This window comes from Tasmannia lanceolata, unplaced genomic scaffold (assembly GCF_043159265.1).
Source record: "Tasmannia lanceolata isolate RefF3 unplaced genomic scaffold, GAP_Taslan_0.1 ptg000044l, whole genome shotgun sequence".
NCBI classification, from domain to species: Eukaryota; Viridiplantae; Streptophyta; class Magnoliopsida; order Canellales; family Winteraceae; genus Tasmannia; species Tasmannia lanceolata.
The window spans coordinates 16,456,001-16,469,357 of NW_027518721.1; the positions used below are offsets into that span (position 1 = coordinate 16,456,001).

Genomic DNA, 13,357 nt, shown 5'->3' on the forward strand with positions numbered 1-13,357 from the left:
AATCAACCTTCTTGAGTTGCAAGCTATTCTAATGGGAATTCAATTAGCAGCAAAACATAAGTTTAAAAATGTTTGGATTGAATCGGATTCATCACTGGCGGTAAACATTATTAATAACAACGCTCAATGCCCTTGGAAGGCTATCCCTGTCCTGGCACATATAAGAAGATCGTTGCAGAATTTCCACTCTTGGAAAGCTTCCCATATCTGGAGAGAAGGGAATGCAGTGGCTGATGTCCTTTCAAAACTTGATTTCTCGTTTAAAGGTGAAGATCTGGACCTTCCTACCATCTCTCCTCTTCTCCTGGACTGTATGGCTCTAGACTCTTCGGAATTCAAACATCCTCGGTTATAAGTTTATCTTTTCTGGATTTCGTTTTTGTATTTGGGTGGGTGCCCTCTTCCCTGCTTGGCTCTGTTCCAGGCCCCCTTTTGTAATTTCGTCTATGTTTATTAATCAAATCTGGTAGGGGTCTTGCCTAACCCCAGCTCAATTATCAAAAAAAAGGAAATAGAGAAAGACAAAAAAAAGAAAAAAATCCTATACATCAATTCTCTTGGTGCAATCCTTGAATTGTTTCTAGGTTTAGGGTAGATAGTAACGGATGCAAAGGTTTTCTTCCTGCCTCAATGATTTTTTTCTAGGGTTAGGGCTTTTCTTTTATCTAATGTTGTCGTTTTCCGTGTCGGTATATTTTTGTAGGGTTAGGGTTTTGATTTTTCAGTGCTGCGGTTCCTTTCAGTCACAGCTCTTCTAGGGTTTGGGATAATTTTTCTAGGGTTAGGGTTTTTTTTTTTTTTTTGCTCAGTCAAGAAGATGCGTTCTAGAAGGCCTGGAGGTGTTAGAATTAGGGATCATAGATCCAAATTGCGTACAAACCCTAACCATGGCAGTCACGGTGAGGAACCTTTGAATCGTAGACCCCGGAGTCTCAGCCCTCTGGAGCGCGAAAGGACTCGAATGGATTTGGGTGGTGATCCTCGGAGCGATTCTGTTAAGAGGACAGACTATAACAGGCGTTTGGATTCCGATTCCAATGGCAATAGAGACGATTACATGAGGATAGACTATAACAGGTGTTTGGATATTGATTGCCATGGCAATAGAGACAATGACATAAGCCATTTGCGATTGGCTATTGATTGCCTTGGCAATGACATAAGCCATTTGCCACATTCCCCTTCTGGGAAACTACGAAACTGGTCACAGTTTGATGACCATTTTCCATTGCGGGATTCGTCATCTGGCAGTCGTGAGTACTTTTTTCCGGACCCCTCTGCGAGTTTGGATATCAAACCAAACCATAACATAGAGCAATTTGGCATTAGGGGAGGTGATAGTATTTCTAGAGTTAGTGAAGATAAGGATTTTTTGGGGAATGGCTTTTCGGGTCTTGATGGTCATGGTATGCTAGTTCAGAAATCCATGTGTTTGGAAAATGGGACAGTTAGGAGCTTTTTTACGCCGCCTCCAGAATCGAGTTATTCATCTGGCCCTGCTTTGAATTCTGGCAAAGTAAGTGGTCACTTTCTGTCATCCTCCGCGAATTTGAATATTGGTCTTCATGAGGATGAAGACCTTCGGTACCGTGATCATGTACATCAGAATAAAATGCCCGTGAGAGAATCTTACGAAGAAGAAAATAAGTCTTCTTATCATTTGATGCGATCATCACAGTCAAAGGCGTATGGGAGTACCTCATGTGGTCTTGGAAGGAAAGACTTCTCGGGTTCATATAGAGACGGTCTGTATTCACTATCTGGCGGATTTGGTGTGAGCACTGAAAAGTTCTCTGATCCTTTGGACTCCGATGGATACGGTCGTGCAAAACTCTTTGGATCTGGAAATGGCTCCAAGCTGCCTTCAAATGATCCAAAATCCTACCAGAGGGACCCACTTAGTCCAGCAAGGGATGAGTCTCGGGATTTCGGCTACGCCAAACTCGGTCGAAGAGGCGGGGTGGATGCAAGCTTTCTCTCTGATGAATTATACAAAAAGTTGCAGCCAAGTGGTCGAGGAGACCGTCCTTATAGGGAGCTGTCAGCGTCAACTTTCATGGATCGTGTGGGAGACAGGGTTGATGTTGCTGAAACTTCTAGTAGAAATCTGAGAGAAGGTGGTTTCTGGGATCACCATTCGCTTCCAAGAGATCCGATAACGAAATACCAAGATTTGAATAGAACCCCACAGACTATGGATCGGCATGAGGATTTTCATGGTTCTAGAAGCACCAATCTCGAGTTTGGAACAAAAACATCTCATGAAAATGAAATCAGGCATTTTGGAAGAGATCCGGGTCTCATGGGTTACAAAGGAAGATTAAAGAGTCCACCATTGTCAGAACATGATCTGGATATGTACGGACTTGATGCAAGTTCCCAACGGAGGTCTAATGCAGAGGAAATGGGTGTTTATGACCCATCCGAGAGGGCACTGAAAAGAAAATATCTTGCAGATGAGATGAATAGGCATGACCCAAGAAGCACAGTACCAAATAATCAGAATACTTTTGGACGAATCCGGCAGCTTAGTGGCATTGATGAGCAGTGGATCGGTGAAGAGCGAGTCAGTAGAATTCCTGGGAGGTTTTTTTATGGCTCGCATATAGTATCTGTATCTGATACTTGGCTTCCATCTGAAGATGTACCAGTACATGTCCAAGGGGGTTTGACTGAACCCCGTCTTCCTGGTGTCCGAGATTTTAACATAAAAAGGCGTTTGTGATCTGGCCCCTCATTTTATCATGGTTCATTCTCATTAGATAAAAAACAAAAATTTCAAAGGCCATACAAATTTTGAAAAGGGCCTGTAGAAGATAGGCATGGCAGTGCGAATGAATATAGGCATGGCGGTCTGAATGCACATATTGGTGATCCACTAAAAGATACAGTGGTTCATGTGAAGTCTGATCCACCAGAAGGTTCGGAGGAGTTCAACCAGAAGGTTCATAGTGCCTTCCTTCGGTTTTCTAAGCAGCTGAATGAGAACTCTGCTCAGCAAAGAAGATATCAGGAGCAAGGAAAAGTTGGTAACCTGCTTTGCAGTGCATGTGGCAGGTTTGTCTTCTAATTTGTGATGTTTCCTTAAGTGGAACACTTTACCCTCCCTATATTTTGATGCAAAAGTTACTTACATGTCATTTTATCAGTTGTCTACAGCCATTAGGATTAATTCCAGGATTCATATCAGGATCCTTGCTCTTTGATGTTAGATCAAGTGAGCATTGACTAATGTTAGTCGCACTTCTATATAATTTAGAAGGATGTTATCTCTTGAGTTTTGTTTCTGACTTTGTTATAGTTACAAGCAAGTTATTGAAGGATTGTTACTCTGTGGAGTTCTGAACTTTGAAAGAATATTGTGGCAGGGATGCCTAAGAAGTAGTCATCCCATGTGAAAGAGGATAATGCTGAAAATCCAATGGTTCATAGTCCTCAAGTGAACCCTCTTTTCTGATGAAATGGAAAACTGCAAGGCAAGGCGAAGTTTTTTTAGATGTTGGAAAAACGAATACAACGCTTGACACCTCTTGTCTCTTTGTATATGCTCACGAACTACAAGCAACTCGAGCCCACCTATGCTACTAGCTTGCATTCGCCCCGCACTACTTTAAGGCCACTTCTTGTGATCTGCTTGCATCACGAGTAATCGAACACAAGGCCCACTAGCCCAATGCGATTCCATCCAAGTGTGAGGCATATTCATGCCACACAAGAGTCCATTGTTCAATCAATGAAGTAATCTTTTGGTTAGCTCCTTGTTGATGCCTTCTCTTGATGTTGTAATCAGCATAATTAGATCATACACCATTGATTGTCCACTTGGTTTGTGTGCTTAAGCCACTAGTAACGGACATAGATTGGAATCCAGCTGCATGACTGCAGAGCATCTCTTAAAGGACTTCTTTGGAATTGAATGGACAATGTTATTGCTATCATAGGGGAAGTGTAGAGGACACCTTCGCTGACTTTCAAATGTGAACAACTCCAGTCGAAGCCTCAAATTATATAATCCCCAGGGGTGCAACTCGGGCGGGCTCAACCCGAACCCGGCGAGTTCAACCCGGAAAAAACTCGGGTTGGGTTGAGTTCAAGTCGGGTTCGGGTTGGGTTTTGTCAACCACACTGGAGTTCGGGTCGGGTTCGGGTTGAGGGCTTGGGCAACCCGACCCGAGTTCAACTCGAAATTTTTAATAATTTTTTTAGTTTTTTAAGCTTAAAATCGGGTTGGGTCGGGTTCAGGTTGGCAAAAAGGGCTGCTCGGGTTCGGGTTGAGTAAATGGTTGCTCGGGTTGGGTTCGGGTTGGCCTCAACCCGAACCCAACCTGCCCGAGTTGCACCCCTAAATAATCCCACCATCATGATAAGAAGAGGAGCTCAACTTGTGAGAATGTCAGCATCATTTGGTCCTATATGATGGATGATTGCATACATGGGGCAATAGCATGCTATATTATCCAACTTAGACTGGTATTTGACCTTGCACTTTGATTTATGCATCATATGGCAGATTAGGGAGCTAGTTAATATAGCATGCTATATTATCTTCATTGCCTGGTGCGAAAATCCCTCTCTCTCTCTCTCTCTCTCTCTCTCTCTCTCTCTCTCTCTCTCTCTCTCTCTCTCTCTCTCTCCCGGAAGAAACCATTTCCTACTTCACTGCTAATCAAAGGCTTGATTAGGAGCTAGGTTTTGCGTAGAGAGTTTTGCTAGGGTTTGCGTAGAGAAAAAGAAGCTGGAAGTAGAAGAAGAAGAGAGTCAAAGGCTTCTTTGATGGGGATTTAAGGGGTCTCTCTCTAGGGTTGCAAATAGAGAAGATAAGGAAGACGAGGAAGATCCGGCCACTTCCGACCATCATCCCCGCAGCCTCGACCTTCATCGCCGCCGGCCATTCCTAACAGATCCGGAGTGCGTCTCTAGTAAAGAGAGGTGTCTGCAAAGAAGATCTTTCAATGAGGGTTTCACAAAGAAAGGGGTTCTGGCATTTTGGGGATCTTCTCGGATTCACATGCCACCAATACGACCACTATTTCTCGGATCCGGACCTCATAACCACCACCGGCCCATCTACGCCAACCTCTATTTCAGTCGGACATCACCATTTGACTCCATCTTGAGCAACAACCGAGTGTTGTTGTAAGGATCTATGGGGAGACCGGATCTGTGGTGAGGGCCATTGAGTGAGGGTGTCGAGAGACCGGATCTAGTTTGTGGAGGCCGGGAGAAGGCATTGAGGCCGGATCTGGCCGTGGGAGGCCATGAAGGCGGTCTGGAGTCCGTCATTAGGCCCTTTTAGGCCGAATCTGGAGGCCGTGGATTATCAGACATGGAAGCTGTGGAGGCTGTCGGGAGGCCATTGAGGCCGGACTTAATGGGGGTACATCAGGGCTTGGCAGTGGTGCGGGATGAAGTCCGCCGGAGATCAGGTGGTGAAGATGGGTTATTGATCTAAAAATGGCGGAATGGGATGACGAAAATGGGCTGTGGTGGAGGTGGGTTTAGATCTTGAAGAAGATGGAGGTGGTGGGTGGGTTTCAGAGGTGGAGATGGATGGCTTTTGTGGAAGAGATGTAGGAGGGACCAGAGGTGGTGACCGTGGAGTAGGAGATGGTGCCGGGGGGGGATAGTTGCCGGAGAAGTCTACTGGTTCTCTCTTTTCCTTTCTCTCTCTCTCTTTGATAATGCAGCCGAAGAAGATGGCCTGGTGTACATTAGAAGAAATGGCTATCGTGTACGGTTAGGGGCGCGCAATAGCTCTAGGTCTTCAAGCAAGCGGGATTTTTGGAAATCGAAATCACCAGCTGGGCAGGGGTATAGAAGTTTGTGTGGCATGGCGGACACGTATTATGACTTCGCGGGCCCACAAATATGGCACTTTTGTTGGATCTGATACAAGTTAGGCTATTGGGTAATGTAATGGGGAATGGGGATGGGTAGCATATAACGGATATGTAAGCTAATCCTACTGTATGTAGGGGTGGTACGGTTCTAGCCTATCAGGGGACAACTTGTCCCTTATTTGGCACTTTTTGGAATAAAAAATGTCAAATTTTTTTTTAAAAAAAGGTAGATTATCTTGTTGATTGCCATTTTGACTATTGCATGCATATTTTTGACATTTCACTATCTCTATGCCTTGATGGAGGTTTAGAAGGTTTTTTCTTCTTACAATCTTTTATTGTATGCGATTCGTGTAGTTTTTGCTCAACTACATCATGATTAGTTCCTCAAGTGAGTAAAGTGTTCCGGAATGCTGATGAAAGCGCTCTTAATTTGTTACTTCTGTATTCCTCGACATCGTAGATACATCACTAATAATATCAAATAAGGTTGGGAGCTTAATTGTATGGAAAAACTGTAGTTTTTACCTAGAAATTTGAATCATGAAACTAAAGAGGAAATAGAGGAATGCGCGCGTCTTCAAAGGATACTCAGAGGCCGCTTTTTTGGTATCATAAAGTGATTGCTTCCATAATTTCATGGGTGAAGATCCTTCCAAGCTTCAGATTTGTATCAGCAAATTACTTGTGGTATGGTTGGAAGGAAATATTTCAAGATGTAGAGATACTCCCAAAGGTCATATAAGAGTAGGAGCCCCCTGTTTCAGGCTTCCTAAAGTTCAATTTGGATGGCTCTAGTACGGGGAACCCTGGTCCATCCGGCACTGGGGGAGTGTTAAGAGATGGGCATGGAACAGTGAGATGTGGCTTTTGCAGGTCCTATAGGACATGCAGATTCAAATGAAGCTTTGAAGGAAATATTTCAGATGCCGCTTTTTCTGTATCATAAAGTGATTGCTACCATAATTTCATGGGTGAAGATCCTTCCAAACTTCAGATTTGTATCAGCACATGACTTGTGGTATGGTTGGAAGGAAATATTCAAGTTGTAGAGATACTCCCAGAGGTCGTATAAGAGTAGGAGCCCCCTGTTTCAGGCTTCCTAAATTTCAATTTGGATGGCTCTAGTATGGGGAACCCTGGTCCATCTGGCATTGGGGGAGTGTTAAGAGATGGGCATGGAACAGTGAGATGTGCCTTTTGCAGGTCCTATAGGGCATGCAAATTCAAATGAAGTGGAGGTTTGTGCCGTCTATCAAGGGATAGGGATTCTTGAGAATGAAGACTTGAACAAGGTGGTGGTTGAGGGGGACTATCTAAACGTGATTAGATCGCTTCCAGGCTCACACTCTTACCCATGGAGGTTTGCTTCCTTCTTTGATGAAATTCAAGATAGGGTTGGCGCATCGGAGATCTCATTTCTTCATATCATGCGATCAGCCAATGGTGTGGCCGATAGATTAGCTAGAGAGGGTATCTCTAGGGAGAGAGTGGATCTATTTGATTTCCTTCCCCCCTAGACAATTCTACTCCATTTGCCCCATAGGGGTCTAACATTGTAATCTTCCCTTCGTTTCCTTCGTTGTATAACCTTCTCGGTCTTTCGTGTTTTTAATGAAATCAATTACCATTCCAAAAAAAAAAAATGGATCGTGAAACTGCCACAAGGCTTAAGTCTATCACTTTTTTTTACGCTGTCTATAATTTCATTGAGCATTGACCTCATAGTCCTCTCAATAACCAACTCATTAATGTTGTCTGTTAAATTGTTAGCTCTAGATAATGTTCTAACTATACCATTTTCACAAAATAATAATGTTCTAACTATAGTTGCCAGAGCGGGAAGCAAATGTTGGAAGTGATACAAAAGGCAGAAAGGGGAAGCCAGGTCTCTGAAAAGGTGAAAATGCTCTTTGGAGTTTATCTCGTCCCATATCTCATGCTTTCTCTTTTTCACTATGAGCTCCCTTCTCACTGTTCTTGCTTGGTCGCACCTTCCCGGCGTGCTCTCTCATCTCTCTTGCTGCTTCTCGTTGTGCCAATGTAACTACGGATTCCCTTGCCAAAAAGGGTTTATCTAGATCGTCACTGTGTGGGGTGATCTGTGCCCCCTGTTTAGCTCTATAGTTTTTTTTTTCAGTTCTTAATAAAGTACTCTGCCACCATTTTAGCAAAAAAAGGACATAATACTCTAGTCATTGTTCAGATAAGAAGGAAGAAGATACTTTTACTTAGCTGGTGCCCACTTTCAGTTTGTTTAGTATGGTGTTCACTTGTCATTAGGAATATATTGGAAGAATTGAATTATGATGGGGAGAATGATTGCTGGTGGTAATAGAACAAACAAACCTTCTATGATATCATGAAAAACTTGGGATTTCCTTAGTGGGAGCAACCCCCACACGAAGCCATTATCCTTACATATCTAGTGGTGTTCACTTGTCCGTAGGGATATATTGGAAGAATTGAATTAGGACGTAGAGAAAGGTTGCTGCTTGTAGTAGAACAAACAAACCTCCTATGATATCAGGAAAAACTTGAGATTTCCTCTGTAGTGGGAGCAGCCACCACACGAAGCCATTATCCTTCCATATCTAGGCGATTTTACTTGTCCTTAGGGATATATTGGAAGAATTGAATTAGGACTTACAAAAAGGTTGCTGGTGGTAATAGAACAAACAAACCTACTATGATATATGGAAAAACTTGGGATCTATTCTGTAGTGGGAGCAGCCACCACACGTCCTTAGGGATATATTGGAAGAATTGAATTAAGACGGGGAGAAAGGTTGCTGCTGGTAATATAGAACAAACAAACCTACTATATTATCAAGAAATACTTGGAATTTCTTTCTTTTTTTCTTTCTTTTTTTTTTTTTTTTTTACTTGGGATTTCCTCTATCCACATGAAGCCATTTTATTTTTTGAATGGTTATCCGGTCACAAGCTCGGCAACCACCACATGAAGCCATTATCCTTCCATATCTAACTTAAATAGCATTTTTAATTGCATCACCATCAATGTGGAGGTGGTAGGCATACGCTCTAGTTACGCGAGTATCAATTAGGTGGTGGATACTTCAGCTATGGTGGAGTCATTACTTGTGGGGCTAGAGAAACAAAAAAAATATGGGATTGTTGTAACCAGTTGATGGAAAGCGTTGTGATGAAGATAGTAGGCCAATAAGAGGCACATTTGCCCAATAGGACTTTTAGATATTTATTTCCATGTTATTTTAGTTTTCAGGATTTTATTTTCCATGTTATTTTTAGGAATTCTTATTTTAGTAGGTTTCTATCTTTTAGGTTGTTTATTTGCCTATATATAGGCTTCTTTATAGTTTATTTTGTAACTTTGAATGATTATTGAATAAAGATTGATTCTCCTCTCTAGTCTTTTCTTCTTCTCCTCTTCTGATTTCTTCTCTTCTCTCCCTAAATTCGTCTATTCTTCTCTTCTTCTTCTACTTCTCCCTAAATTCTTCTCTTCTTCAGGTTATTTTCGTCTATTCTTCCCCTATTCTTCTATTTCTCTCCCATTTCGTCTATTTCTCTCCACTTTCATCAAATTGTCTTCAAGGTGCTGCATCACGCTGTCTCCGAAAACCTGATTATGAGTTTTTCTGGCATCCATATGAAGAATATGGAGTTTCTCCCTGGCTTATGGGATTAGCGATATCCTGAGAAATTGGAAGGATGCTATTCTAGAAAAGAAAGGCATGGACAAAATATCCCCGAAGTGGACGGCACCTCCGATGGGATGAATGAAATTGAACTTCGATGGAAGCTCCATTGGGAATCCGGGAAAGGCTGGAATAGGTGGCATTATTCGGGATAGCAATGGGAATACAGTAATGACCTATTCAGGACCAATCGGCATTTGTGATGCCAACAAGGCTGAGGTAAGGGCACTCCTATTTGTTCTAAAATGGTACTCTGCAAAGTGCAAACAGTTTAGGGCCACTTATTATAGAAGGGGATTCCGCAAACGTAATCACATGGGCTACAGAGAAGTCAAAGGGACCCTGGGGGATCCAAAACTATCTTGCAGGATTCGTGATTTGGTCCATCTAATTTGTCCTAAAATCAGACATAGGAGACGATTTGCCAATGAAAAGGGGGATCTATTGGCCAAACAAGATGTTATTTTGGAATCGATGGCGATGTATCTGCTGTACATGGAGAACTGGAGTAGGTTTACTCTAATCGAAGGTGCATTGTAATTAAGAGCCCTCCTGTTTTTCTTGTACTCTTCTTGGGGGGGACATCTTTTCCCCATGGATGTAATGTTTTAATTTCAATAGACGTCACTTTTCAAAAAAAAAAAAAAGAATATGGAGTTTCTTGTTTCAACATAAAAAAAAACACGGGGCAACAGAATCTGCCACATCCTCCTTGAATTATGGTTTTAAAAGAACACTTTGAATTCTGCAAAGAAGAAGAAGAAGAAGAATATTCCAAAGATTTTCTTCTCATATTGCCTGGCTAGTCCGTTTTTTTTTCTTTTCTTTATTATACTCAAATTTCAAGATATCCTTCTTGATTTTAAGCAGCATTAAAATAACTCTTTTAGGTTCTGCAAAACTAGGAGTATTTAGAAGACTGACCCAGAGGTTTCTGCCCAGAGTGCATTGGTGCTTGTGGTTGTGATTTTCTTGTTTATTGCAAAGTTGCCAGAGCGGGAATCGAAACGGGAATCGAAAGCGGGAATCAAAAGCTCTCAGAATCGTCCGAAGCGGGAATCGTGAAGTCGTCGAAGAGTCGTCGGAGATTCGCCGGGAATCGTTGGGGAGTTGGGAATTGCCAAGGAATCTTTGGGGAATCGCCGGAAAATCGCGTTTCACATTACATTAAACCGCGGTTCTCAAAAATGGGAATCGCATTTTCGGGGAATCATAAACCCGATTCCCACGGTTTCCGGCGAATCCGAACCGAGATTCCCAATTTTTTGGGATTCGAGAAGATTCCCGTTTTGGATTCGAGAACCGGGGAATTGCGGTTCCCCACTCCCAGGGAAGAATCCTGCTTCCTTAGTTTATTGTACTCAAATTTCAAAACACCTTGGCATTCATATCTCGTTAATATCCCCCGCTGTTTTTTTTTTTTTTTCCGTTATATCCCTCACTGTTGTTGATGATATTCATCATGCTCCTGAACTCAGATGTCTTTCTAACAATGCTAGCTCGATCTGCATTTGTTCAGCCACTCAAAGGAGTTTGTGGACACCCACAGCTTGGTAACCCATGCATTCAATTCTCTAAAGGTTGGAAGAAGAACAGATCACTTGGGTCTTCACAAAGCGCTGTGTGTTATGATGGGATGGAACAGTCTCGTGGCTCCTGACATTAGGAGGCTATATCAATCCATGCCTGTTATCGAAGCTTCAGCTCTAAAGGAGGACCTCATTCTCTGGCCTCCACTCGTAATCATTCATAACAGTTCCATTGGAAACAAGAACACCAATGCACGGAAGGTCATAACAAATGAAAAGATGGAGGAGATACTCAGAGGTCTGCAGCTCACTTTAGTTTAACCCATTCTACTAATTCTAACAATATTGTTGAAGTACTGAAAAATGGCCTCAGCGATAAAGAATATATCTCTCATTTTCTTGATGCGGCCTTTTGAAAGTACCTAAAGCATCCCTAGTTATCCTAGTTTTTTCTTTCCCTATTATTAACTTTTCAAAAATGAGCTTCCATTGGAATGATTGGTGACATCCCATATTTTTTTCATGCAAGATTAGAACACTCTTGGGTTTTCGACACATGAAAGTAGGACATATTTGACTTCTTTTTTTCTTTCCAAAAGCACAAATTGTATGACCATAATTCTCTAAATAAATAAATGACAGATCTTTCTAGATGTTAAAAGTGGTCATTATATTGTATTTATTCGAGAACAAATTAAATTCTGTTTTTTTCCTTTCAAATTAGTTGAGCCTATGCATCCAATGCCCGCTCATCTTGATATTTCTTCTTTCCTAATTATTTAAAAATCGATGCAGTTCTGGTAATTTACTATTTCTCTTTAGCAATTGTTTGTTGTCATTTTCTTTTTCTTTGGTTGCAGAGATTGGCTTTGGTGGAGGAAAAGCCAAAGTTTGTTGTGGGAAGTCAAATCATAGCATTTGGTTAGTGAAGTTCAAAGGAACCTTTCCTGGACTGAAAGATGCAGAAGGCTACACAAATACTATGTCGAAAACAAACGTGGGAGGAAAGAGTTGCGGCGAGTTGCTTCCAAAGACAGTAATGGTGGCAGTGAAGTGAAGGTGGAGAAGGGGGACTTGCTTTTATATGGGTACATGGGAATTGCAAAAGACTTGAGTAAACTCGACTTTGACACCAAGAAAAGGTATGTTGTTAAGAGCAGGAAGGAGATTGAAGCCATTGCAGATGCTCCACTGAAAGCTGAATGAGAGAACTTCACCCGCTATGTAAGTAAAAACTGACTGGTTTATTGATGTTTTACTGACCACAAAAGGGTACATACTTGATCTAATTTTGGATTTTGGTGACTGCTTATTTGACAGTTTTTTTTTTTTTTTACACATTCTACATGTTTTAACTCTTTTTGGTGTATTGTTGTTGATGCTGAAATAGCTTTTTGGGTGGGTCCCATCTTCTACTTCTTGTAAATGGAACACTGATATACTTTTGGTACATGGATTGGTTATGGAAGAATTGTATTTTGGGTTTCAGGACAAAATCATGATAAAGCTAATGTTCATTTTAGCATTGTTTTGTTTGTTTCCTCTTACCCCAATTCTAGGATTACATTTTAGTTTTTTTCATTTTCATTTGTTTTTTTCTTCTTACCTGATTTTTTTTTTTTTTTGTCATTTATTCAATTCTTTGATTTTCAGGTTTCATCTCTATTCTTTTTCTATTTTCTTCTCCCTTTTCTTTGGAAAAAAAAAAAAACTCCAAAATTTTGGCGGTAAGGACTGAAGGAGTAAAGAAGAGGAAAATGATGGAAAATAATACTGAAAAATAAAAAAAATAAACCAATACTAAAAAATGATAATCGCCTTACTAGAAAATATGCTACCTTGATAAGTGAACATGTGTAGCTCAAAGAGAAAATTTGTATTATCCTGCAGGATCAGTGTAGTACATGTTTACTCTCATGGTAGCTCATGTTTTCGAACGTCCAAACCATTCATTTGTTGGGCCCTAATGTAAATAAATCATGATAATCATCTCCATAGAATGATTCGAGAGGTTTCCTTGATATGTAGTCCCTCTAGTGATTGGAGGGTGAGGATCATCTTATGAAGATGATTTTCAGAGCACTATCTATTTACGTTAGAACCCATGAATGGTTTGGATATCCAATACAAGGTAGGCTCGATTGTATTTTTTAAAGAAGGCAATATGGACACCTATGTGCAGACACCATATTGGGAAAGACATCTACTTTTCCTAGAGAGCAAGCAAGCAAGGATCTTACCTTCTCTGATATCAGTCCTTCCAATCTAATTTCTTCTATCTTGAGATTGTAATTGGAGTGACTTC

At 41.3% G+C, this 13,357-nt stretch overlaps 1 protein-coding gene across 4 annotated transcripts; it reads left to right on the plus strand.

Moving 5' to 3' along the window:
* Positions 1–490: 490 nt before the first annotated feature.
* Positions 491–12,577, plus strand: LOC143863275 (uncharacterized). 4 transcript variants are annotated; one of them, XM_077373958.1, is made up of 3 exons: positions 491–3,057; positions 11,002–11,350; positions 11,913–12,577. In XM_077373958.1, exon 1 carries the CDS (start codon positions 818–820, stop codon positions 2,723–2,725), a length of 1,908 nt encoding a protein of 635 aa, XP_077230073.1. In that variant the 5' UTR covers positions 491–817; the 3' UTR covers positions 2,726–3,057; positions 11,002–11,350; positions 11,913–12,577. The 4 variants fall into 4 exon arrangements, with proteins under 4 accessions (XP_077230073.1, XP_077230074.1, XP_077230072.1 ...); XM_077373959.1 differs by having other exon boundaries at positions 11,023–11,350; XM_077373957.1 differs by having other exon boundaries at positions 11,043–11,350.
* Positions 12,578–13,357: the final 780 nt, after the last annotated feature.

What these genes read in the sequence shown, in the direction of transcription:
- LOC143863275 (XM_077373958.1), top strand. Translation starts at nt 818, where the DNA reads ATGCGTTCTAGAAGGCCTGGAGGTGTTAGAATTAGGGATCATAGATCC.